General features: G+C 51.9%; 1 protein-coding gene across 1 annotated transcript in view; it reads left to right on the top strand.

Moving 5' to 3' along the window:
- Positions 1–9888: 9888 nt before the first annotated feature.
- The window catches only part of Fam129b (family with sequence similarity 129 member B), a 47835-nt gene continuing 33969 nt past the window's right edge, over positions 9889–23754 (top strand). The window contains exon 1 of the mRNA XM_028756891.1: positions 9889–10146. Coding sequence (XP_028612724.1) covers positions 10092–10146 — 55 coding nt within the window. The 5' untranslated portion in view covers positions 9889–10091. The remainder of the gene's footprint in view (positions 10147–23754) is intronic.

Genomic DNA, 23754 nt, shown 5'->3' with positions numbered 1-23754 from the left:
CTCTCTCTCTCTCTCTCTCTCTCTCTCTCTCTCTCTCTCTCTCTTCTCTCTCTCTCTCTTTCCTTCTCTTTTTCCTTCTCTCTCTCTCTCTTGCTCTCTCTCTCTCCTCTCTCTCTCTCTCTCTCTCTCTCTCTCTTGCTCTCTCTCTCTCTCTCTCTCTCTCTCTCTCTCTCTCTCTCTCTCGCTCGCTCTCGCTCTCGCTCTCGCTCTCGCTCTCTCTTTCCCCCTCCCCCTGATTGCCTGGCTTGCACCACCTCCTCCCACAATGCCATCCTGCCTGGAGGTATGCACCCTCCCAGTTGGAGTGTATCTGCCTACCCTCAAACTGTCACAATTAGCATCTGGCGGGGCTGGAGCTCAATGGTGGAGTACTCATTTAGTGTCGGGGAGTTCCTAGGTTCCGTCCCAGTACAGCACCGCCCAAGTAAGACTCCAGGGTAGATATCCGCGCCTACCTGCACCCACCTGAGATGACCACACTACTCGTGACACTCCTAGGATCAGTTCCCCAGTTGCTGGCAGTGCCTGGCCCAGGCTTCTCTGGCAAGTAGATCAGCTGGACTTCTGGATCCATTTACAGAAACCAAGTCTAGGGTAACCAGTCACCCGAGTACAGTTGATGGTCTCCTGTGTGCCAGAGAGGGATGATTTCTAGTCTCTGGGATTCTTTGAGAGTTCAGGGAAAGCCGGGCAGTGGTGGCACACGCCTTTAATCCCAGCACTTGGGAGGCAGAGGCAGGCGGATTTCTGAGTTTGAGGCCAGCCTGGTCTACAGAGGAGGTTCCAGGACAGCCAGGGCTATACAGAGAAACCCTGCCTCGAAAAACCAAAAAAAGAAAGAAAGAGAAGAAGAAAGAGAAAGAAAAAGAAAGTCCAGGAAAACATCAGACAGGGACCCAGGGGATTTGCTGCTTTAAGGTTGGAGGCAATTTGGGCAGGAAGAAGGTAGGTAACCCCCTGCTGTGGTATCAGGGAAGGAATGATGTTGTAGGCAGAAACACTGGAGGTCTGCATGGCTTCACCAGAGATAGCCTGGAAGCAGATCTTCTGCCTACCTACATTGTCAAGCCAGTTTCCACATCCATTAAATGGGTCAATTTTTGTTCCACTAGCTGGGATCCAGGAGCCTGGTTGGGATACCTAGCTTCCTGACTTCTCACCTTGTGACCCACATCCTTTCTCTCGGAATCAGTTTCTTCATCTGTAAAATGGGCCTATGAAAGTAACAACACACCTGAGGGCCAGAACACACCTGAGCACTGAGATGGCCCAGTGCTTCGGAGCACAGGCTGCTCTTGTGGAGGACTCAGGTTTGGTTCTCAGCACCCACATAGCAGCTTATAACCATCTGGAACTCCAGTTCCAGGGAATATGACATCATCTTCTGACTTTTGGGACCACCAGCCACCCATATGGTACACATATAGAAAAAAACATGCATATAATAACTCCTAGAAAAGAAACCCCAAAGCCTGGCCCTTGGTGCTTGGAGGTTGATCTGTGTTATAGCCATGACAGTCACTATGGGACCGGGTCTCTTAGTAGAATTCATAGTATCTGTTATTTCAGACACAATAATGCAAATAGCACACTTTCCAATACACACCGTCCCCACAACAATAACGACCTAAACAGCTCTGAGAACCCATTTCTCAGTGTCTCCCAGAAGAAGGTGTTACCCCAGCCTCCTCACCCAAGTCTCCCTGTGCAAGTGTGACTGGTGAAGTGGACCACGGGGGCTGAAGCCAGCCTACTGCACTCACCAAGCCAGCTGGCTGGGTCCTGGGACCAAACTGGCCCAGATTCTTGGCACTGACTTTCCCAGTTCTCACAGAGGCATCTTGTGGGGAAGGGTGGGCCACTCCTTGACAGTTTCCTAGTCCTGGGTCCCCATCAGTCCTTTACATCTCCTCTTTGCTTTCTGTCTATAACTCCCAAATGATGATGTCCATCCAGTCTCAGTCCCCGTGGGACAGCGTGGTACTCAGGAAATGTTTTTTGGAGTTCAAGATTATCCCCATTCTCTGAAGAAGGCCCAGAGACAGAAATCAGCAAGACAGAGAGGAAGGAGGGCAAAATGGTAGAGGAACCTGGCCTGCCCCGGGAGCTCAGCCCAGCCTTTACCACAAGCTTAGTCACCCACCCAGAGGGCTGGGCAGGGCTGGCAGCAGTGCTGGAAGGCTCTGAGTCACTGGCTGGTGAGGGACAGCTGTGGCCCAGCAGGAAACCAAGGCTAAAGTGGAAGAGGTGTGTGGGGTGTGGGGTGTGAGTCCCTCCCCCTTACTGGTGAGGAGGAATTGGGACAGACTGCCCACTGCCAGTGGCCTCAGCAGCACACAGCTCCCAGGGTCCACCAGGAGTTCGGCCCTGCTCCATCTTTCAGGGGTCTCACTCTGGAGAACAGGGAGTCAGTGGTAAGATCTGTGTCTGAGTCACAGCAACTAACAGAAGTATTGACATGGGACCTAAGACCCAGGCCTCATGCACTCCAAGAATGTGCTCTACATCTGAGCTACACCCCAACCCATCATCCCATCCCTCGCTTGGTTTGAAATTTCAGAGAAGTTACAGCACCTTTGGGCTCATTTTGTCTCCCCAAAGATGTAGGAGTTACTGAGGTGTCAAGTGTTCTGAGAGAACAGCTCGAGGACAAAGACAGCCCAGCTGATAGCCTCCCACACCAGGAAGTTCCCGCTGCACTGGGCACTGGGTTTCCCATTCTCTGCTTCACTGAATCTTCACTACTCCTTTCCTGGCTTCTGTATTATCAGGTCTGACCATGGAACTATGATCTGGAAAGGTGGTGAGCCCCACACACCCCCCCCCCCCCCGTCCCTAGAGTTCTGCAAGAAGACCCTGTTGGCAGGGACTTATTTTGCTGTCAAGTGAGGTAGACATCACTGCCACAGGCAGACGTGATAATACACAGGTCTCCAGACAAGCCTGCTAGGATCCAGGGCCAAGGGTTCACCAATGGTTGTGCACTGAGGGGCGCTCACTCAATCTTGTGTTTTGTTACGTGGAGTGGGGACTGTCCTAGTACAGAGAGGACATTCCAGTCACACAGATAACCAAACACACAATGAAAACTCTTGGAATGTGCTGGCTGTACTGAAGGGAGATTCTAGAGTGCTGGGAAGAGCAAGACAGTGGGCTGAACGGTATGTGCCGTAAAGGTCGTTTTATCTGACTTGTGAACAATGTGTGGTGGTTGGAGGGGCAGAAGTCAGGGGAGAGGACTGGCTTGTATGCTCTAAGATCGTGTAAGGTAGTACTAGTCTAAAGCTGTGAAGGCTCAGACCGACTGGCGGGGGGGGGGGGGGCGGGGGGGGGGGGAAGCAGGAGAGAGGAAGGGCTGGGGCTGGTGAGATGGCTCAGGGGGAGAGGCTATTGCCAATATCTAACCCACACAGTGGGAGCAGAGAAGAGAATAGACTTGCAAATCTGAGGTCCATATTATGTGCTGATTCCCCTTCCCTTGTTCCCCCAAACAACAAGAAAACCAAACAGACAACAAAATGTAAAACACATATTTTTTAAAAAGGAGAAGCTGGAAGAATTGCCTAAGAGTCACATTTAGGAATTTGGCCTCATCTCAAGGACTGTGGGAGCCACAGAAAATTTAAGGTGAATAACAACACAACCTATTTGTGTTTTTTTAAGAATCTATGTGAGTATCCAGTGAGAATTAAGAGATAGGCTATCAGCAGACAGGCCAGCCAAGGACTGGCCCTGCTGGGCCCTGGCTGTGGTGACAGTTGCCCCTCTGAAGGAGCAAGGGAGTTTCAAAGAGGCCAGGTGATGGGTGGAACCAGCTGTGTGCTGCCGTGTCTCTCAGTGCCCAAAGGGGAGGTCTGGGCCCAGTGCCAGGGTCCCTTCCGTACCACAGGGCATGCCAACCAGGTAAACAGAGGTGGACACATGATATTCCTTAAAAACAAAATCTCGATTCATCCACACCCCTCTCTAGTTTACTGAATGTGTTTGTTTTTCTCTCTCTCTCTCTCTCTCTCTCTCTCTCTCTCTCTCTCTCTCTCTCTCTTCTATTTCAAGTCTGACAGGTTTGTGGGACAAGCAGAGTTGGGGCTCAGAGCCAACCTGGAGGGAGAGAAACCTGGGGGGCCAAGAAGGGGCCTTCCTTCTTCCTATAGGACAAGGAAGGGTGCTGCCCGAGACCCTCCTGGAAACACTAGAGAAATGCTTGCCCTGGTCTGGGCTTCTGTCCAGGCTCTGGCTCCAGCCTCTGGACCCTCCCTTTCAAAGTAAAGGCTCATTATTCTTCACCTTCGGGTTGCTGTTTCCAAATGTGCTTTAGGGTGGGGCTGGGCGGGGCGGCCCTGCAGAGAGGTAGGTTGGCAGAAGCCACTTCCTGACAGAGGCCTGGTGAGTCAAGGGTTGTAAGCAGCATTCCTGGTTAGGAGGAGCAGGCCCAGCAGGTGGGCATCAGGGTCCCTTCCCTCCTTGTCCCAGATCCTTACACTCCTACCCTTGAACTACATTCCTGAAGTCACCAAGGCAAGGGGAGGAGTGTGGGCAGGGTAGAGACAGTCTGAAGGGTTTTTTGTTTTGTTTTTGTTTGTTTGTTTTTAAAGCAAAAAAGGCTTTAGTAGTTCTCAAGGCTGAGAATGTCTTATTATGGCTGGAGAGCGAGCGGGCTCAGTTTGTAAGTATCAAGATAGACCATAGTTGGAGTTCAGAGTTCAGATACCCAGAACCCACCTGAAAGCTGCAGGAACCTTCGTGGGAACAGTGGATACAGGACCCATGTCTGTAATCCCAGCCCTGGGGAGGCAGAGACTGGCAGCCAGCTAGCCTAGCTGAATCCCTGAGCTCTGGGTTCACTGAGAGGCCTAGTCTCAGAAAATGAGATGGTGAGCCATTGAGGAAGACACTTGGTGTTGACTTCCGGCCTTGACATATAAGAATACACATGTGTATTGCTACGTCTCCAACCCTGGGACAAATGGCTGAGGTGCCTATTTAACATATCAGAGTGGACCTAGCCACCAGGTTCTCCCAGAATCCCTCAGTCCCTACCTGTTTCAAGGAATGGCTGGTATACTCCATCCTCTACCCTGAACTCTCCCCCAGAGGCCCTTCTCTATATAATCTAGACATTTTGGTTATCCCCCTTTTATACCTTCATCATCTTGGCTGCTGCACCTGGTTCCCCTTCCATGTCTCCTCACATGCCTCACGGTCATGTCTACCATGGATGTTTCCGGATGTCCCTGTCTCCTCCACCACACCTAGGAGCAGTCACATTCTTTCCTCTCCATTTATTTTTTTCATTTGTGTACGTGCATATACACAGGGAAATGTACGTAACACACATGCACAGATGCATGTACACACACATGTGCACGCACACACACTCACTCTCAACATTTCAATAGAAAGTGAGCACAGGATAGGGATGAGAAGGGACTGGACCAAGGGTGGAGGTCAGCAGAGGTCCAACCTGCTTATCTTGTATCACGTCTAAGCCCCAGCGTGACAAGAGAAAACACAAATGATATGCACCCTGTACACGTAAGATAGCACACTGCAGTCACACAGTGGTGGTGTGTGCCTTTAGTCCCAGCACTCAGGAGGCAGAGGCAGGAGGATCTCTGTGAGTTTGAGGTCAACCTGATCTACAGAGCGAATTCTAGGACAGCCAGGGCTACACAGAGAAGCCCTGTCTCAAAACAAAACAAAACAAAACCAAAAACAGAACAAAAAAGGAAAAAAAGAAAAGATAAAATGAAAAAAGAAAGAAAAGAGAGAAAGAAAGAAAGAAAGGAAGAAAGAAAGAAAGAAAGAAAGAAAGAAAGAAAGAAAGAAAGAAAAAAGAAAGCAAGCAAGCAAACCCCACATTGCAATCTATTCATATCTGGAAGGCAAAGGGCAACTCCACTGTACAGTTCTTGTCCGGCTTGCACAAGCCCTGGGATGGGTGTGAATATGGGCAAAGGAACAATGACATAAAGTGTGAGTGTGTCATCACACCCATTACACACTTAGTATAAAAGTTAATGAAAAGCAAGCAAAAAGCTGGAAGATGACCTGGGCTCCTTTGCTGTCCATTCCTGTGGCTTCCTGGAATCCACCATGCAGTCAGTGACTATTCTTTTCTTTTTTTCTCTTTGTATAAAAAAGGGATGGGCTAGGGGACAGGCTAGGGGATGGCACTCAGGTGGAATGCTTGCTTATCACAAGCAAGGCTTCAGCTTCCCTCCCTAGGGAAAAAAAAAAAACCAAGTTGGCCTCACCCAAAGGCCATAACTGCCCCGACTGAGAAGCACACAGGGGACAGCTAAGAGCCTCTAGAGAACTTTACAATCTTTTCAGAACAAACCGCATTCTTCAGGCTCCATGGCTAGTCCCACCCACCCTTTCTTCCTTCCCCTTCTGCAGGAAGACTCGACACATCCTTGTGGCTCTAGGGCCAGAGGGGAGGACACCTTTTGCATGCCCTTTCCCACTGACACCCCTTTCTCATGTCTCTATCCACCTATTCTAGAAGTCACCTGTAACCTGGGCACTTAGGAGGCTAAGGCAGGAAGACTGGTTCAAGTTTGTGGTCTGGCATAGTGAATGCTAAGCCAGTCTGGGCAATGTGTGACACCCCCCGCCCCCAACATACACACAAACACACACGCACACACATGTGTTTGAGGCAAGCCTGGGCTATACCACAAGTTCAAGGCCAACTTGAGATATACAGATAAACATCAAGAGCTTGTCTCTAAAGGCCGAGGGCCAGGAATCCAGTGGTGTGGTTACTTAGCAGTTTCAGGTGTTTGGGTCAATTCCCAGTACCACACACAAGCAAACCCAGTACAAATGACTTAAACTAGAACGTCTGTTTGGGGAGTTGGGATTTTGCCCAGTGGTAGAGCGGTTGCCTAGCAAGTACAAGGCCCTGGATTTGCTCTCTAGCATCTGGGGAGGGGGCAACAAAATATATCTCTCTTGAATGCACATTTCATTAAATTCAGGCAAGCATATGCTGGTACCTCTCAGCCCCTAGAAAGACAATCCATTTCTATCCTCTGTGAATCACAAAAAGCTCACTTGCTTGTTGTTGCTTTTGAGTCAGGGTCTCTCTATTGTGTACCCTTGGCTGTCCTAGAAGTCACTCTGTAAACCAGGCTGGCCTCAGACTCCCAGAGATCCACCCACCTCTGCCTCTTGAGTGCTGGGATTAAAGGCGAGCACTACCACGGCCACCTGGTAGAATTTTCCCACTTTTGAGGCCATGGGAGCTCAGGATAGTTGAATGACAAATAACAGAGCTCTAAGCCAAGAGGAAAGGGTCCTCGTGCCAGGGACCTGACATGTGTTCTGGGACGTTTGTGTGCTCCAGGCTCTGGGCCTGGGTGCACCATGAAGGCTAGGGACAGGCTACTAGTCAGTTTCCTCCACCTGGCCCAGGCCTGTAGCCTGGCTGGGATGATTAGGCTGTGGTGGGCCCAGCTGACTCTGGTCCTTTCCCCAGGCAGAACAGACCTTTCTAGCTTCTGTAGTGGAGGCTGAGGGAAGGAGAAAATGAGCTTAATAGCATCTTCTGCTTCCGACAGCTCAGAGAACTTGACACTCAGGGTCAGCTGTGATGGCCTCAGACCCCTACTGTGAGACTTGAACAAAAGTCACCTTCCTTCTCTGAGCCATCTCTGCACAAGGAAAGTAGAAATCCCTGCTAATCTCCTGTCAGTTCCTCCTGGTGATTCTGAGCGCACCCTGTTTTTTCACGGGCTTGCCCTTTGCCTGTGTGGGCCTCACTCCCTGAGTGGCCTTTCCTTGCTACATGCTGTCACAATTCTTGTTTTTCAACTTGTAGCTCTGGAACTATGCTTAAATCACTGTCCTTATAACACAATGTTCTGTTCCCTCCCTCAGACTTCTGGAGGGCAGGGACCAGAATGCCATTTCTGTTTATTGAGAAAGTCAGTCATGACTATTCTAGGCACTCTCTCTTCCTAGCCTCCCCACAAAGTATCATTACTCTTACTTGGCAGGTGAGGAGACTGAGACGCAATAAGGAATGCCACTTGTCCAGGGTCACAGAGGATAGGTAGCTTGGACTTCCTCATCTTTTCGTCCTTAGTATCGGTGTGCACATGTGTATGTGTGTGTGCACACGAACCTGTACATGTTTGTGTGCGTGTTTTCTAGACAGGGTTTCTCTGTGTAGCCCTGGCTGTCCTGGAACTCACTCTGTAGAGCAGGCTGGCCTCGAACTCAGAAATCCACCTGCCTCTGCCTCCTGAACGCTGGAATTAAAGGTGTGCGCCACTAGTTGTCCAGATTAGCCAGTGGTATTTTGAAAGAGGGTCTTCCTGTGTATCTTTTTTTTTTTGTTTTTTCGAGACAGGGTTTCTCTGTGTAGCCCTGGCTGTGCTATCCTGGAACTCACTCTAGACCAGGCTAGCCTCGAACTCTTGAACTCAGAAATCCGCCTGCCTCTGCCTCCCAAGTGCTGGGATTAAAGGCGTGAACCACCAACTGCCCGGCCCTATGTATCTTAGAATGGGCTCAAACTTGCTTTGCAGCTTGCTTAGGTTGCTTAACGTCTTATCATTTATTTTATTTGTTTATATGTATGTGTGTTTTCCTGGATGAATTTATTGGCCCCAGGTGAGTACAGCAGCCTGTGGTGGTCAGACACCCTGGAGCTGGAGTTATAGCCATTTGTGAACTGCCTGATGTAGGTGCCGGGAACGGAACCTGAATGCTCTTGCAAGAGCAGTAAGTGCTGTCACCACTGAGCCATCTCACCAGCTCCACAGCCTCAAATTTGTCCTCCCTACTACATGTGCCACCATACTCACCCTCAAGCACAGCATCTTGCAGAAAGGCTTAGCAAATGAGTGTTCACCACAGTGGTTGAATGACTGGTGACTGAAAGCATAACTGAGAGCCTGCATCACCTCTGTGGTGGTGACAGGCCTGAGAGACAGGTGCTTAGTTATAGGTAACTGTTACAATCCTGCTGCCAGGTGTCAAGGTTACAGGGAGAGCGGCTAATAACAGCTGGAGCATTATAGTGGTGAGCCAAGAGGTGCAAGCAAGTAGCAACTAGCTAGCCCTGGTCACACACACAGGCAGACCTACAAGTCATCAATTGGTCTCTACCGGCTTGGGAGGTCCAGAAACCGAAACACTTTCTGTTAGTGACCCACCCATGCCCAGCCCTATTATCCAAGTACCCAAAGTCCGAGGTCCCGGCTTTTCATTCCAGGCAGTCTTTTGCAAACTGTAAAGAGCCCTCCTGCTTTGCTCTGTCAGGCAAGCCGCCTTCAAATGAAACGCCCACAGGCTGGGCCTGAGGAATGACCTCCCAGAGCTGGGCCCTGATATCTTTGGGCTTCAACTATGTTCCCCTCGCCCCTGCCCCATCCCTTCCCCTCCATGTCCCTCCGTCCTGCGACCCATGCTTGTCCGTTTCCTCTCCTCATCTACCCCTATCTACTGTGCAAGATGGGCTGGCACACCTTCTAGGACAGGTCCGACCAAGGCTAGGGGACATCCCCAGTGCAGGCAGCTACGGGCGAGATTGGGGGCAGGGGGTAGGAGGCAGGAGGAAAGGGGCTGGAGGAATGCTGAATTCCCGCACGTCCATCCAGGAGTCCCGTTGCAGTCCCTACATTGTCCTCGGTGTGAGGAAGGGAGGGGAGACGCTTAGGCTACAGCACCAAGGGCGTTCCGTTTTCTGCGATACCCCCATCAGCCTTTTCTTCGCTGCTATCTGAATTTGGAGCACATCAGGGGCGTCTGTCCCGGATCTCCCTTCTAGGGATCTTCTCTTTGTCTAAGTCTCCTCGCTGTCTAGAGGTCCCCTCCCGCCCTGGACTGGAGGAGGGCGTGGCTCAGACAGGGGCGTGGCCTGGCTTGGCGGGGCGGGGCGGGCTCCTGGGCCTGGGTGCAGGCTAGAGAGGCAGCAGCGGCCGGCGGGAGGGACGCGGCGGGGATCTCGGTGGGAGTGCAGAGGAGCCCAGGCGGCTGCGAGGCTGCGGGGCGGCGGGAGCGGGGCCTGCGGACTCCATGGCGCCAGCGGCGTCCGTCTGAGTAGCGGCGGGCGGATCCGGCCGCGGCTTCTCTTCGCCATGGGAGACATACTGTCCACACACCTGGATGACGCGCGGCGCCAGCACATCGCAGGTGAGGACCGCTCAGCGCCCGGCCGGCCAGGGGCTCCACCGGGCACCCCGGGCCACGCCTCCGACCGCGCGGGGGTGGGGAGGGGGTCCCCGAGAGTCAAGGCCCGGGTCGGGTCGGGAGCCGGCCAGACCGTCCTCTTCCTCCGAACTTGTTCCTTCTCGGTCTGGACTGCCCTTCCAGACCCTTCTGTGTGCTCCCTTCCCCCTTGGAGGAGCCTGGGACCCCATTTCTCTACTGGAACTTGCTCCCCTTGGAGCTCAGCCCGGCCAAAACTCCGCACTTACAGCCTAGATCGCGTGGTGGAGGGGTCGCGCCCCCATCCTTCCCAGAAACGTTCCAAGCCTAACCTCTACTCCAGACTGCCCCACACAGTCAGACCTTCCAGACTCCCCGTCAGCTGCCTTGTCCCTCCTCGCCCTGGCCTCAGTCCGGGTACACGTGGCTGAAGCTTACAGGGGGATGGGCCCTTGGGGAGCCGGGGACCGAACGTGGAGAGTGGGGCTAAGGAGATATGGGGTGCCCTTGAAGGGGCGGGTCCCTGGCTTTTGGCTCTAACTCGGCAGAGTGCTAGCACTACAGCGTAGGGGGTCTGTTTATGGCCAGAGCTGGCTCCCTCAGATCCAGAGTCCAGTCTCTCAGTACCTTCCTTCAGCCAGCCTTCATCTCAGCCTGTCACTGCATGGTGGCCACTTCGCAAGAGAGAGTTGCTACCAGGTCTGTGGAGAAGCGCTTGATCCTGGGTTCACTGGGGTGGGGGACGGGGTGAGAATCTCAGGCTGTCCCCAAACTCAGCTTGGGCTGACCACAGGCAAGTCAGGCCAGGCAGTCCTGAATGTAATTTCAGCTTTTTCCCCAAGTGTGTGATCTTGAGCCAGTCTCTTTGGTTTTTGTTTTCTGAGCTAGGGTCTCAGGATGTAGCTCTGGCTTTCCTGGAACTAGCTCTGTAGACCTGGCTGGCTTTGAACTCATAGAGATCTACTTGCCTTTGCCTTCCAAGTGCTGCGATTAAGGCCCTGGGCCACCACTGCCCTGCTTGAATCGGTTGCAATGTCCAAGAGCTTTGGTGTTGTCTTTGAAAGGGGTGGGTGTTGCCTTCTTGGGATGGCTGCTGAGTGCTTAGTGAGCCAAGCTTAGTACAGGGCTTCTTAGGAGGCACTGAGACCTGGCGTGCCAGCCAGTTGGGTTCATCAGAGCACATGAAGAGGACACAGTTTCTTTGGTTTCATTTGTCTCCCTGTTTATTAAGTGTGGGGTCCCTACATTATCTTGATGTCCTGTTGGGTGCTTAGCTATATCTCCCTTGATATCAGGGACCCTAGAGCAAGGCAGGTATTCCTTACTCTCCCCCGCTTCCAGGGCTGGACTGTAGCAGGGCACAAAGAAGGTGCCAGAGAAGGACTATCCAGTCACTGGGCCAGGCCTGGAGTTGGGCACAGGAGGGGGTGACTTAGACCATTTCTCACCTCTGAACAGCTAGGGGTTAAGTCCTGGAAGGCCTCCTTGTAGGACAAGGCCTGGGCTCAGGAAGAGCAGGGCGGAGTCTTCCTGTCCCTTCCCTGTTGGTGGCAACCTCCTGGGGTTCTGTAACAGTCTCTCCATTCAGGGCCTCCTCTCAGGACTCTATGCAAGCATGGGTGGGGTGTGCCCTACTTCAGTGGGTTTTTTTCCTTTCTCCACACCCAGATCTCCCACCTTCCCAAGTCTTAGGCTGAGAACCCACCCCTGCCCTCCTGGCCAATTCTCTGAGTGGAGCCAGAGCCTGGGACAGTAAAGTGGCCCCTTCCGCTGTTTGTTTTGTGGATACAGGCTGGGGAAAATAGGGTTGTGCCCACTCAGAACCTGCTCACCTTTCCTCCAAACACTTGAAAGTGCTATTAATAACCTCTTTAGATGCCCTAGATCCCATGGCAGGCTCGCCTGGGGAGGGAGGCCCCTGAAGTGTCAGGGTGGGTGCTACAGGAAGGTAGTCCAACAGAGAGGGGGGGGGGAGGGAGAGGGAGAGGGAGAGAGAATATTAACTTCCTTAGGAATCTGTTGGAGGGAAATGGGGTTGTGTCTTTGGCATCTCTAGCCGCCCATTCAGTCCCCTCACCTCACCCAGCAGGTACATGATTAAAATTCCAGAGTCCTCCCTCCCTGTGAAAGTGTCAGCTGTGAGAACACCCCTCCCACAGGGCCCTAAGCTCCCAGGCCTGTTAGGGTGCTAAGGCTTGGCTAGCTGCCTTCCACCCTCCCTTAGCAGGTGAGCAGGTGAATACCAGCCTGCAAGTCCTGGCAAAGGTCAGGCGTGCTCTTACCCAGGGTGCTGTTATGCTGCCCCGGCATCTTTCATCCTGTCATTTCAAAGCCTCTGGCAAGCAGAGGCTTGTTCCAGCCCAGTGCTGGAGATGCTGGTAGCAGGGTGGCTTCTGCGCATTTGGTATGGAAGGGGCCTGAGAGCAATTGAGCCTGCATCACCTAGGGGCTGCTTGTTTTCACTAGATCTCAGTTTCCCCAGATATGAATGGTGTGGCACCTGGTAGCTGAAGACCCTTCTAGCAACAAGGGCCTACGGACCTTGACTGGAGCAAAGTGTTAGCTCGCTGACCTTGGGTCAGCATCTCTTTTACATTTATTAATTGTATTTTATATGTGTGAATGTTTTGCTCCCATGTATGTCTATGCATGGAATGTGTTCCTGGTTAGAAGAGGAAGGACATCAGATCCCCTGTGGCTGGAGTTATAGATGGTAGTGAGCTGCCATGTGGGTGCTGGGAACCGAACCCATGTCCTCAGCAAGAACAACTGCTTTTAACAACTGAGCTCTCTCTCCAGCCCACCCACTCTTCTTTGAAAGCTCTCCACCACTGAGCTATGACATCTCAAGTCTTTTTGTATTACTTATTTTTAGGATAGTTTTACTAAATTGCCCAGGTTGCCTTGAACTCAGTTTGTAGCCCAGGCAGCACTTGATCTGAGCTCATGTGTTTGTGTCTTGGACTTCTGACTAACTGGGATTACAGGCCTGTGCCACCAGACCCTCCTGCCCCACGATTTACTGAGGACTGGATCTCAGTTTTCTTATAAGTGAGATGGGAGTTACAGGGTAGCTAGGTACTGCTGAGAGGACCCAGTGGCTTAAAATAGAAAAGGTTGTGCCCAGCCTTGGGCAGCAGCGCTCAGCAGATATCTGATTATTGAAATTGTTCGTGGGCTTCTGTAATTGGCTTCCCTCTAGTGTTGGAGTTCAAAGGGTGGGGCAGAGGCTGGTATGGTTTCTCCTGGATTTGTCCTGACTCTGGAGACAGTGTGTCAAGTTCCCCGGATGTGAGCATCAACCAGAGTTCTTAGAAGCTTTGATTCCTTCCTGGCTCCTTCTGCTGTGGTGGTTATGTGTGATGGATGTGGGCTATCTGGTGTGGGTTGAGTAACTGGTGACTGAGACGTGTAGAAGGAGCTAGAAGACAGATCAGTGACTGAGATGTGCCAGTCCATCCTTTCCATGAAATAGGGGACAGGACTCTCATATGGGTTCTGACCACGTTGAGGGATTTTATGCAAACAGCTAGAACCCCCAAACCAAGATGCTACAGGTGAGGGGCAGGGCCTGGAGCCTGAGCTGCCAGTGGGAGGGAGAGCTGTCATTGGCTGTGATGGGGAATCACCTTTCTCCAGGATATCCCCAAGGGGCACTGAGGCTCACCCCTCAGTAAAGGCACTTGAATGCTCCCACAGAGGACAGACTGCCCCAGCACCTGTGATCAGCTCCACCCACCCACCCTGCTCTCCCTTCTCCTGGCTAACTCTTTTTTAAAAACAGCAGCTTTACTGAGACCCAGTTCCACGCCCACCCACAGAAAAGGATTTTCCGTGTATTGGCTGAGATGTGTAACCACCTCCGTACATCTGAGGGCGTTTTCAGTCCACTTGAAATAAATCCCGGAGGCATCAGCAGCCACCATACCCCACTTTCGCCAGTCCCCTCAACTCTAGGCAACACTGGCTAAACTGCCTGCACACCTCGGGAAGAGGAGGTCTGCAAAAACCTATCTTCCGCCTTTCTTTCTCGGCCGTCACTCTCCAGCAGAAATCATTTGTGTGATTGTCTCTTCAAAACCAGTGTTCACTCCTCAATGGGCCTGAAGGTGCTTTTCTGTGCCTGAGGCAATGTTATTTGTGTAGACTCCTGGTAATGGCTGCTTGGTTTTTTACTGGCATCTGGCTAGTATACATTGTGCTGCTCAAACCTCCCTGTATGTATCTTGTGCTAGGAGCTGGTATTGGAGGCTTCACGGAGAACTTTGGGGGAAATATCCATTCACAGCCTTTGGAAGGCTGCACATATTACCTGCCTCTCCAAACCTACTTCATTATTGAAGTTATCACCTTCCTGATAACCGGGTATGAAAAGGGATCATGTTTATTTGTCAAGAAAAGCAAATAATACCTGAAAATTGATCTTACCCCCCACACACACCCGTTTACCCCTCCCCTTCTAAAAGTGGCTGCAGGTGCAGGAGTGAAGGGGCGGGGGTGTTCCACAGGAGTAAAGGGGGGTGTTCCACAGGAGTGAAGGGGAGTGTTCCACAGGAGTGAAGGGGGGTGTTCCACAGGAGTGAAGGGGGTGTTCCACAGGAGTGAAGGGGGGTGTTCCACAGGAGTGAAGGGGGGTGTTCCACAGGAGTAAAGGGGGGTGTTCCACAGGAGTGAAGGGGAGTGTTCCACAGGAGTGAAGGGGAGTGTTCCACAGGAGTGAAGGGGGGTGTTCCACAGGAGTGAAGGGGGTGTTTCACAGGAGTGAAGGGGGTGTGTTCCACAGGAGTGAAGGGGGTGTTCCACAGAAGTGAAGGAGGTGTGTTCCGCTGTCACCCTCTCTTTGCTTTGCTGCCTAGGGCTTTGCCAAGAGACTAGGCAGGCCAGATGCTTGACCAGGCTTGGGTCAGCCTCTGGGGGTAAAGCTGTCTGGGGACTGGGCTATGTCTCGTGTTAAGTCTTACATAATGTACTTTTGTTGGCTTTGACCCTGCCCTCCCCTCCCCCCAACCTCTAGTCTTCTATTGGGTTCTCTCCCACCCCTTAGCCTGTGCTCTGGCCTCCTGGGGGCCTCCTACCTCACCCTCCAGGCCTTCCCACACAGGCTGCCAAAAGAGACCTTTCTAATCCCAAACTGGGCCATAGCCCGCCCTCCCTGCCTCCTGCCGCCTAAGGAATGAAGCTGAAAGACAAGACTGGCTGCTCCCCACCCCTGCCTGACCACGCTGCCCTTCTGTGGAGTTTACCCGCCTGCCCCTGCTCATTGTCATAGGCTGCTGGCATTGTGACACTGTGTGTCTTGCTTCTTTTTCTAAACCATTTGCAACAAACATCTCTTCCAAGGGCTGCATGTCCTTTCATGCGAGGACACACAGACATCTCTTAGGCTTCCTCCAAAAGTTGGCCTTTGGGTTGCTCCTGCTGTGTAGGCTTTTGGAGCACACAGAGTCTGCTATGTATGAGCCCTTCCCAGCTGTGTTTGGCTTTCCTGCTGAAGACAGACTCACCTCGAAGTCATACCCTTCCTCTACCCTGCCTGCTTTTATTCATCTGGATTTGTCCAGGAAGGTTCCCTCTTGGGAGCCCACGGGACCCTGGAGCATCTGTTAGTCCACTAACAATGCAAGTGGACTAATGCTAGTCCACTTGAAGCCACTGCCATGAGTTGGTAGTGTGGCCCCGGGACACGTGACCACACAGGGACTGCTCCCCTGGCCTGCTGCCCACAGGGACTGGTCCATTTCCTGTCTGAGAATGGTGGGTGATAGGGAAGGGAGGGGCAGTTCTCAGACTGTGAATATTAAAATAGGTTTGGGTTTTGTTTTTGTTTTTGTTTTTTTGTTTTTGTTTTTTTGTTTTTTTTTTTTTAAAAGAGGGTCTCCTGTAATCCAGCTGGCCTCAAACTCAGTGTGTAGCTGAGGAGGATTTCAGTCAGGAATCTACCCCAGGCCTCACATGTGCTCTAGGCAAGAAGCTCCACTGACTGAGCTACAGCCCAGACTAATTTTTTTTTTTTAATGATTTGTTTTTGTGCATAAGAGTACACTGTTGCTGTCTTCAGACACACCAGAAGAGGGCATCAGATCCTATTACAGATGGTTGTGAGCCATCGTGTAGTTGCTGGGAATTGAACTCAGGACCTCTGGAAGAACAGTCAGTGCTCTTAACCACTGAGCCATCCCTCCAGCACCCAGACCAAATCTTTTAATTGAGCATTTACTAACAGTGCCATGCTATCCTCTACTTGGATTATCTCACAGAACTACCTCTAGAGCAGTCAGGACACAGGGAGAGCAAGGCCTTAGCCACTAGGTCCAAGCCCTACTGTGACTACATAGCTGTGATGGACAGGGGCACAGTGTGGGAAAGAAAGGCCCCAGAGAGACCCGGACAGGGGTGAGGGGCGGGGCGTGGGAGTGGAGGGAATGAGTGCAGCTGGTGTCAGAGACTGCACAGATACATCCCACCGCGTAGTCGTTATTCAGTCAGAGGCTCACAGTCTGCCTTTGAGCAATCACCCCTCTGCCGTCGTCCCCCCCAGCCCCCCTGCCGCCCCCAAGCTCTTGACTCACCACTCACTGTGGCAGAAGCATCATCCTGCGGTTACAGATTGCTGCGCTGCCTTTTCCTTCCCGGGCCCCACCCCCACCCACTTCCCTGCCTGGGGAAGCAGGGCTTTCTGAAGCCTGAGTGGGGAGCAAAGCCTCACTCCCTCTTGGAGTTTCAGGGCCTGAGTCACTGAGGAGGCTGAACCGTGAAACTGGGAGAACCGGAAGTGTTGCTCTTGTGGTGCTTTGCCCATCTGGGACCCTGCTCCATTAGGAAATGTGCTGATTCCGGAGTCCCATCGTGAGCCCCCTGGGGCGGGCGGGCGGGCGCCCGGGGGAGGAGATTTTTTTGTGTAGCTTAGGCCCAAGTCTTGGCTCTGCCTCTGTAAGAGTTGGATCTCTGGGGACACTGATCTGTCTTTGAGCAGCATGGCTCTTTGTAAAGATGGCGATTGTTGGACTACAGGGCAGTTGGGAGGACCCGGGATGTAACCTTTGGATAGTGCGGTGTACGGTAGGTGGGTGGTAACAGTACAGCAAGTGACAGCTGCTTTGTTTGTTTGTTTGTTTGTTTGTTTAGAGACAGGGTCTCATATATCCCAGGTTGGCCCCGAACTTGCTGTGTAGCCAAGGATGACCTCCACCATGTGCTGGCATTACAGGTGTGGGACACCACGCCCTGTTTATGTGGAACACACTTTCTAATGAGCACCAACTGAGCTATGTCCCCATCTTGAAAGATAGCTTACATTTTTGTTTGTTTGTTTGTTTGTTTTTTTCGAGACAGAGTTTTCTAGTGTAGCCCTGGCTGTTCTGGAACTCACTCTGTAGACCAGGCTGGCCTCAAACTCAGAGATCCTCCTGCCTCTGCCTCCTGAGTGCTGGGATCAAGGCGTGGGCCACCACACCCAGCTTTTAATTTTTTTTTTAATTGGCTGTGGATGTGTGTGGATGGGGGGGGGCACATCTGTGCCATGGTGCGCATCTGGAGACCTGGGGACAGCTTGGGGAGGTGATTCTTTCCTTCCAGCTTTTGTGGGGTCTGGGGAATCGAACACTTTGCCATGTTTACATGGCAAGGGCTTTTAAGACGTCTGGGCTTGTCCATCCCAAGTGACAGTTTTTTGGCTGTTTCTCTACTGGGCTTGCTTGACATCTTGGGAGACATGGCTGATTTGTCTGCCCCCTCCTGAATGGCAGCTTTGTATTCCAGGAAGCATGTGTGTCCCAGCCTGAGTTATGCCAGCAGCCTTTGGTTCGGGATGCCTGAGGTATTCAGACTGTATGTGCAGAGCTGTAAGATAGGACTGTGGTCCCCAGCGTTGTCCCCTCAGTGTCTGCTGTGAGGTGGGACACAGAGGATAAAACCACCGTGTGTCTGGAATTAGATTTGTGAATCTGAACCCAGTCCTGTTGACTATTTGCTGTGTGATCCTGGACAGTGGCTGAGCCTCTCTGATTGTTCTCATTTGTGATTTCAAGATTAATATCTTCTTTTGGGAAGTCTCTGCCTTTGAAAACCCTTTCTGGGTGTCTCAAGGTGCCCTTAAAGGCAGGGCTACATAGCTTACTGTGTGGAAATAGGGGTGCATGCCTCTGAGACCTTTTAAAGGTGATGTGCACTGGCCCTAGACACAGCTGGTCATTCTTTCCTTTATTCAATAGTTATGGAATTTCATCTGGGCTTCATGGTGCATGTCGGTAACCCCAGCACTCAGGAGGCTGGAGAAAGAGGGTCAGGAGTTCAAAGTCATCCTAGGCTCCATAACCAGTTGGATGCCAGCCTGGGTTATATAAGACCCTGTCTCAAAGCAACAGCAAAGTGGTAGTTATGAGGACCCGTAAGTGGTCCAGCAGGTGCCACACCCACTGTTCAAGCTTAGCTCCTGAGTTCACTCCTAGAACCTACGGTTGAGCAAATGGCACAGAGCTGTCCTCTAAGCATCTGCTGTAGTACTCTTGAGGGTCTCCACCCCCAAATACTCTCATGCAATTAAAAAAAAAAGTTCTAGTGTTTCAAACCAGTAGTAGAGAGCTTGCTTTAAAAAGGAAGCAAAGAACAGTTACAAGGCCCTTCCTGTGCTGGGACAGGCTAACCATAATTCTCAGTGGTCGCTGATTGCCTGGAGCTTCCTGGCTGGCTGTGTTCTCACAGGGGAGGTTGGGGGAGTGGGGGGTGGAAGGAGCCATAAGCATTGGCCTTGGAGGAGACGGGCCTTGTCCTGAGAGACCTGGGGAAGCTTGGGTCATTTCCAGGTGGAAGTGACACCCAGGCGTGCTGGTGGGCTGATCATGGATGGGGAAGGTGGCTGGAGGTGGGATACAGTCAGAGAGTCATGTCCCTGTAGGGGACATGGCCAAGGTCTCCGTGACAGAGACAGGAACTTCCTGATATGTACCAGTGTGGGCCCTGCTGGGTTGAGGGAACCTCTGCAGGCAGGGCTTACATCCTGCAGATTGTTGGATAGAGAATGACCGCCCCTTGGCCCTTAGCCTCTGCTTCTGTCCTTCTGATGTCAGGAGGCTCACTGTGTTCCCTGACAGCTCCAAGTATAAAAAGTGGGCATCAGAGTACCTACCCAGGCTTGCTGGGTCCCCATACAGGGCCAGGGAGGCTGTGGCAGGGTTTCCTGGGGTCTCAGCTACAGCTGCCATATATAGACTCTGGCTCAGGAAGTCCCTCCTCTCAAGGGGAAGTGTGTGGGGCAGGTGGCCAGTGAGATAGCTCAGCAGGTAAAGGAGCCTGTCACCAAGTCTGGTGATCTGACTTTGATCCCTGCAACCCACACACTGGAAGGAAAGAACCAATTGCTGCTGGTTGTCCTCTGACCTGTGTGTATGTCCCTGTCCTCCCCAGACACATAAAATAAATATAAAAAGAAACAAAATAACCGGGTGGTGGTGGTGCACACCTTTAATCCCAGCACTCAGGAGGCAGAGGCAGGTAGATCTCTGAGTTAGAGGCCAGCCTGGTCTACAGAGTGAGTTCCAGGATAGCCAGGGCTACACAGAGAGACCCTGGGGAGAGAAAGAGGTCATAATAAGAAAGGTGAGATTAGGATTTGTGTGTAGGATGGGGGCAGGGCACTCTAACGGGTACCTCACATCCAGGAGTAAGATTAAATTGTGGCTTGTACAGTGTGAACCCCACTTTCCTTTTCCCCCTGTAGGTTACAGGCCAGGAAGCAGGCCACACAGTCTGAGTGCCAAGGGACATTTGTCAAGTCTTTCCTCGTTTATACCCCATCGGTGTGTCACGTCCTCTCTTTGCCTACCTGTGCAGTGGTCACTAGGCCCATGTTGAGAGCCCAGGGATGTCAAAGCACAGAATAGCCCCAGTGGATGTTAGTTGCACAAAGATCTTGCCGAGGGAGGTAGAACTTGTTCAGAAAGCTGTCGTGGACCAGTGTAAACCACGTGCTGGGGACGAGACTGTGACATAGCCTTGATCTTGTGGAACTTTTGTGCAGGCCAAGGGGATTCCAACAAGCAGTGTGGTTTATGTGACAGGCAGTGCATGCTTATGCCTTTCTAAGTGCATGGCGTCGAACAGTCTGTAAGCCCTGTTCAGGAGGGTTTGTATCTGTCTGTGATGGGTGGGAGTAGGCTAATCCTAGGGACAAAGTTGTGTGGCTCTGGTCATGGCACTTTCCTTGGAGCCTCAGGTGACAGTAAGGTGGAAACACTGACCCCGTTTCTTGCCTCTGGGGTATCTACAGGTGCTGAGGGATTCGCTATAGAGTGCTTGGCTTGTGGCATGTGCATGCAATGACAGTCTAACCAGATGGCTCTGAGCTCCTGATCTTGTGTTTTACCTCCCCATGCTGGGAATACAGGCATGGGCACACATCCCGTTTCCTGTGGTGCTGGGGACCGTGCTCAGGACTCCATGCATGCTGTGTAAGCATCCCACCGACTAAGGCACATCCTTAACATTGAGGTTTTGTTCTGAGACTGAGTGTCACCATGCAATCTAGGCTGGCCTTGAACTTGCAGCGTTCTTCCTGCCTCAGCCTGCCTCAACTTTCCAAATCCTGAAACTTACAGTGTCCTATGTATCTGAGCTTGTTGTGGAGCTCACTATGTAGACCAGGCTGTTCTTGAAATCATAGAGATCTTCCTGCCTTTGCCTCCTGAGTGCTGGGATTGAAGGTAGGAGCCACCACGTCCAGCTGTGTATGTGTGTATGTGTGTGTGTGTTCTTTGAAATGAAGAGTGGTGTTTGGGGATCCATGTTCTACTGGACTCAGGAAAATTTGCACACAGTTGACTGTCAGCAGAAGTCCCCTGCCTTGGCCTTAAAGTTTCTGATGGGTATTGGATGATTTTTTTCTCTGGCCTGGACTCTTCTGAGTGGGAAGACCGAACTGATCTAAATGTCAGGAGGGTAGGAGGGTCACGAGGTCAAGGCCAGCCTGGGGTACATAGGAGACCCTGTGAAAGAGAGAAAGAAAGAAAGAAAAGAAGAGAGAAAGGAAGGAAGGAAGGAAGGGAAGGAAGGAAAGGAAAGGAAAGGAGAAGGGGAAGGAGGGAGGAAAGAAGAACAGAAGGAAATATTTAGCCAGTCTTGTCCTTTATTTCTTCACTGAAGGAACGGAGGCTCTGAGAGGGAACAGAGGCGCTCACAATCTCAGAGGCCACAGAGCTGGAACCAGGGCGCCTGACTGCCCTCTGTGTCGTGGCCCAGTCCAGAAGCAGCCAGGAAGGGTGACTGGGCCCGGTCAGGCGGCAGAGGTTATAATTTTGAAAATTAAGTAAATAAACAAGTCCTCCGCAAGCAAGGCAGGCCCTGTGTGGCTTCACAGACGGGCCTGTGTCTGAGGACAGCCCAGGCTTGTCCACTCAGACAGAAAACTGCATCTGGTTAAAAATAGCCAAAGTACCACCCTCCTCCCACCCCCACCCTGTATTTAGGCTGCCAGGAAAAGGGGAGGGGGGACAGATTGCCCTTCCTTGTGTGAAGTTGGTCCCAGCTCCCTGGGAACGACCATAGGATATAGCTCTCCAGGCTAAGGACAATCACTGTCTGACTTTGGCCAAGTCTACTTGTGTTTCTGGGCCTCTGTTTCCCCTTCTTTAAAGTGGTGGTGATCCCATCTCATGGTGACAAGATGGAAAGATGGTGTGGGTCAAGTGTGTACACACAACAGGCCCTTTGTGTCTCTCTGACACGGCTGGGGCCTCAAAGGCTGGTCTGTTACTCTTGGCCTGAGGTGGGGGCTTCTGCACTGAGCAGAGGGGTTATTTTCTTACCGACTCAGGACTCCCCTAGTCCTAGGAGGCCAAACCCCCTCCCAGGCACAGCTGTTGCAAGCAGCGCTGCTCAGCTTTCCTGTTTTCCTGTGGAGACCGAAGTGGAATCCAAGACTAGCGACCTGAGGTCCTGCCCTGCTGGCCTGGTCCCCTCCACCCATACAGGGCCCAGCAGACTTCCTGTGCAATTAGGGGCCGCTGCCACCTTCCCACCTCCTTCTAAGTCACATGGAGAGCTTTTAAGAGGCTAGCTCTGTGTATCAAGAGGCCAGTCAGCAATAGATGGACTGAAAGCTATGTGGTGCCTTGGGCTGTACCTTCCTCCAATCTAGGCCTCTTTTCCCCATAATACAACCCATAATGTATAATACATACATACATAATACCTTCTCTAGACCCTTCTAGGCTCTTCTGTACCTTGGGGTCATGTTATAGATACTAACCGACACAACAGGACTCTCAGCCTCATTCTATAGTCCCCGGTGCTTGGACTGGGGCTCTTGGCTGCCCTGGCAGCCATCCTTACTAACATATTTGTAGCATCTGAGGGTTGGCTCCTCTGGGTTCCCCCTGGGGTTCCCTGGGTGGACAGTGGCTTTGGTGATGACCCTTAGGTCAGTAACTGTTTTCCTTGCTATAAAGGATGTCACTGATCCTTAATGGTTGCAAAGGTTGTGAATTTGTGTGTCTGGGAGTCAGTACTCCTATGATGATAGACACCATCGTGCTTAATACCTAGATATGTGGAAATAAAAAGATGCCACTTGGGACCCAAGAGATGGTTCAGTGGTTAAGTGCATTTGTTGCTTTTGCAAAGGTTCTAAGTCCAATTCCCAGCCCCCATGAGGGGGCTCACAATCATCCCTCACTCCAGATTGAAGGGAGCCAGAGCTCTCTTCTGACTTCTGTGGTTGTACAACTGTGTACATATGTACACACAGGCAGAACATTCATGCAGACAAAATAAAAGCATATAAACAGGGAGGAAGGGAAGGAGGGAGGGAAGAGAGAGAGAGAGAGGGAGAGAGAGAAGAGAGAGAGAGGCTACTCTCCAACCTGGATGCATAGGGGCCTTGGCCTGGGATCTGTGGTGCACAAGAGTGGACAAGGGTGGAGGTCAGGAATTTGGTGCTTTCAGATCCAGGAGAACCCAGCCTTTCTCTCTTTCCCCTTAGAAGGAGCCTGTTGTGTTCGAGGCCACAGGCACAAGGTGCATGCATCCACATGGGGCTTCCTTCCTCTGCCTCTTTCCCCTTAACACGACTCGCTGGCTTTCAGATCCCTGTTCTTGTTCCGGATTTGGATGGCCTGCTCCTCCTCCTGGGCTCCTGACCCCTGTCTCTGGATTTGGCTGAACTTTTACTGTGACAGGCAGGGACAAGATAGACCCTGAGCACTGTTTGAGACCCCTGTGTACTTGGCACTGAGCTGGTGGCTGCCAAGCCCAGACCCCTAGGTCCTGCCTGTGCAAAGTGGTGTCCAGTTGATTGCTGTAGAGTTGCCACCTTCCCTTGAAAGCTTGCTTCTGGCCTGTGGGATAATTACTGTAATTTGCTTCCCTGTCACAGATGGAACAGCTTCCTGATGGCCTGGGGTCCCCTGAGTGGGTTCAAGCCTAAGACAAGCATTTTTACCCTCTTAGTGACTTTGTTTCTTGTTACCTATCTTAGAGAGGTGTAGTGACAGGGGTCCTGTTGCTGGCTTCACGCTGTGCTGAGGTGGGGGAGCTAGGAGTTTGTGTCCCTAGGCTGAAGTTGCTGTGGCTAAAGCCTTGGGACCTTCTAAAGGCCAGGCA

The sequence above is a fragment of the Grammomys surdaster genome, unplaced genomic scaffold, assembly GCF_004785775.1.
Source record: "Grammomys surdaster isolate TR1022 unplaced genomic scaffold, NIH_TR_1.0 126133, whole genome shotgun sequence".
Classification (NCBI taxonomy): domain Eukaryota; kingdom Metazoa; phylum Chordata; class Mammalia; order Rodentia; family Muridae; genus Grammomys; species Grammomys surdaster.
The sequence above is the reverse complement of the archived record's forward strand: the minus strand, read 5'-3'. Positions and strand labels throughout refer to the sequence as shown.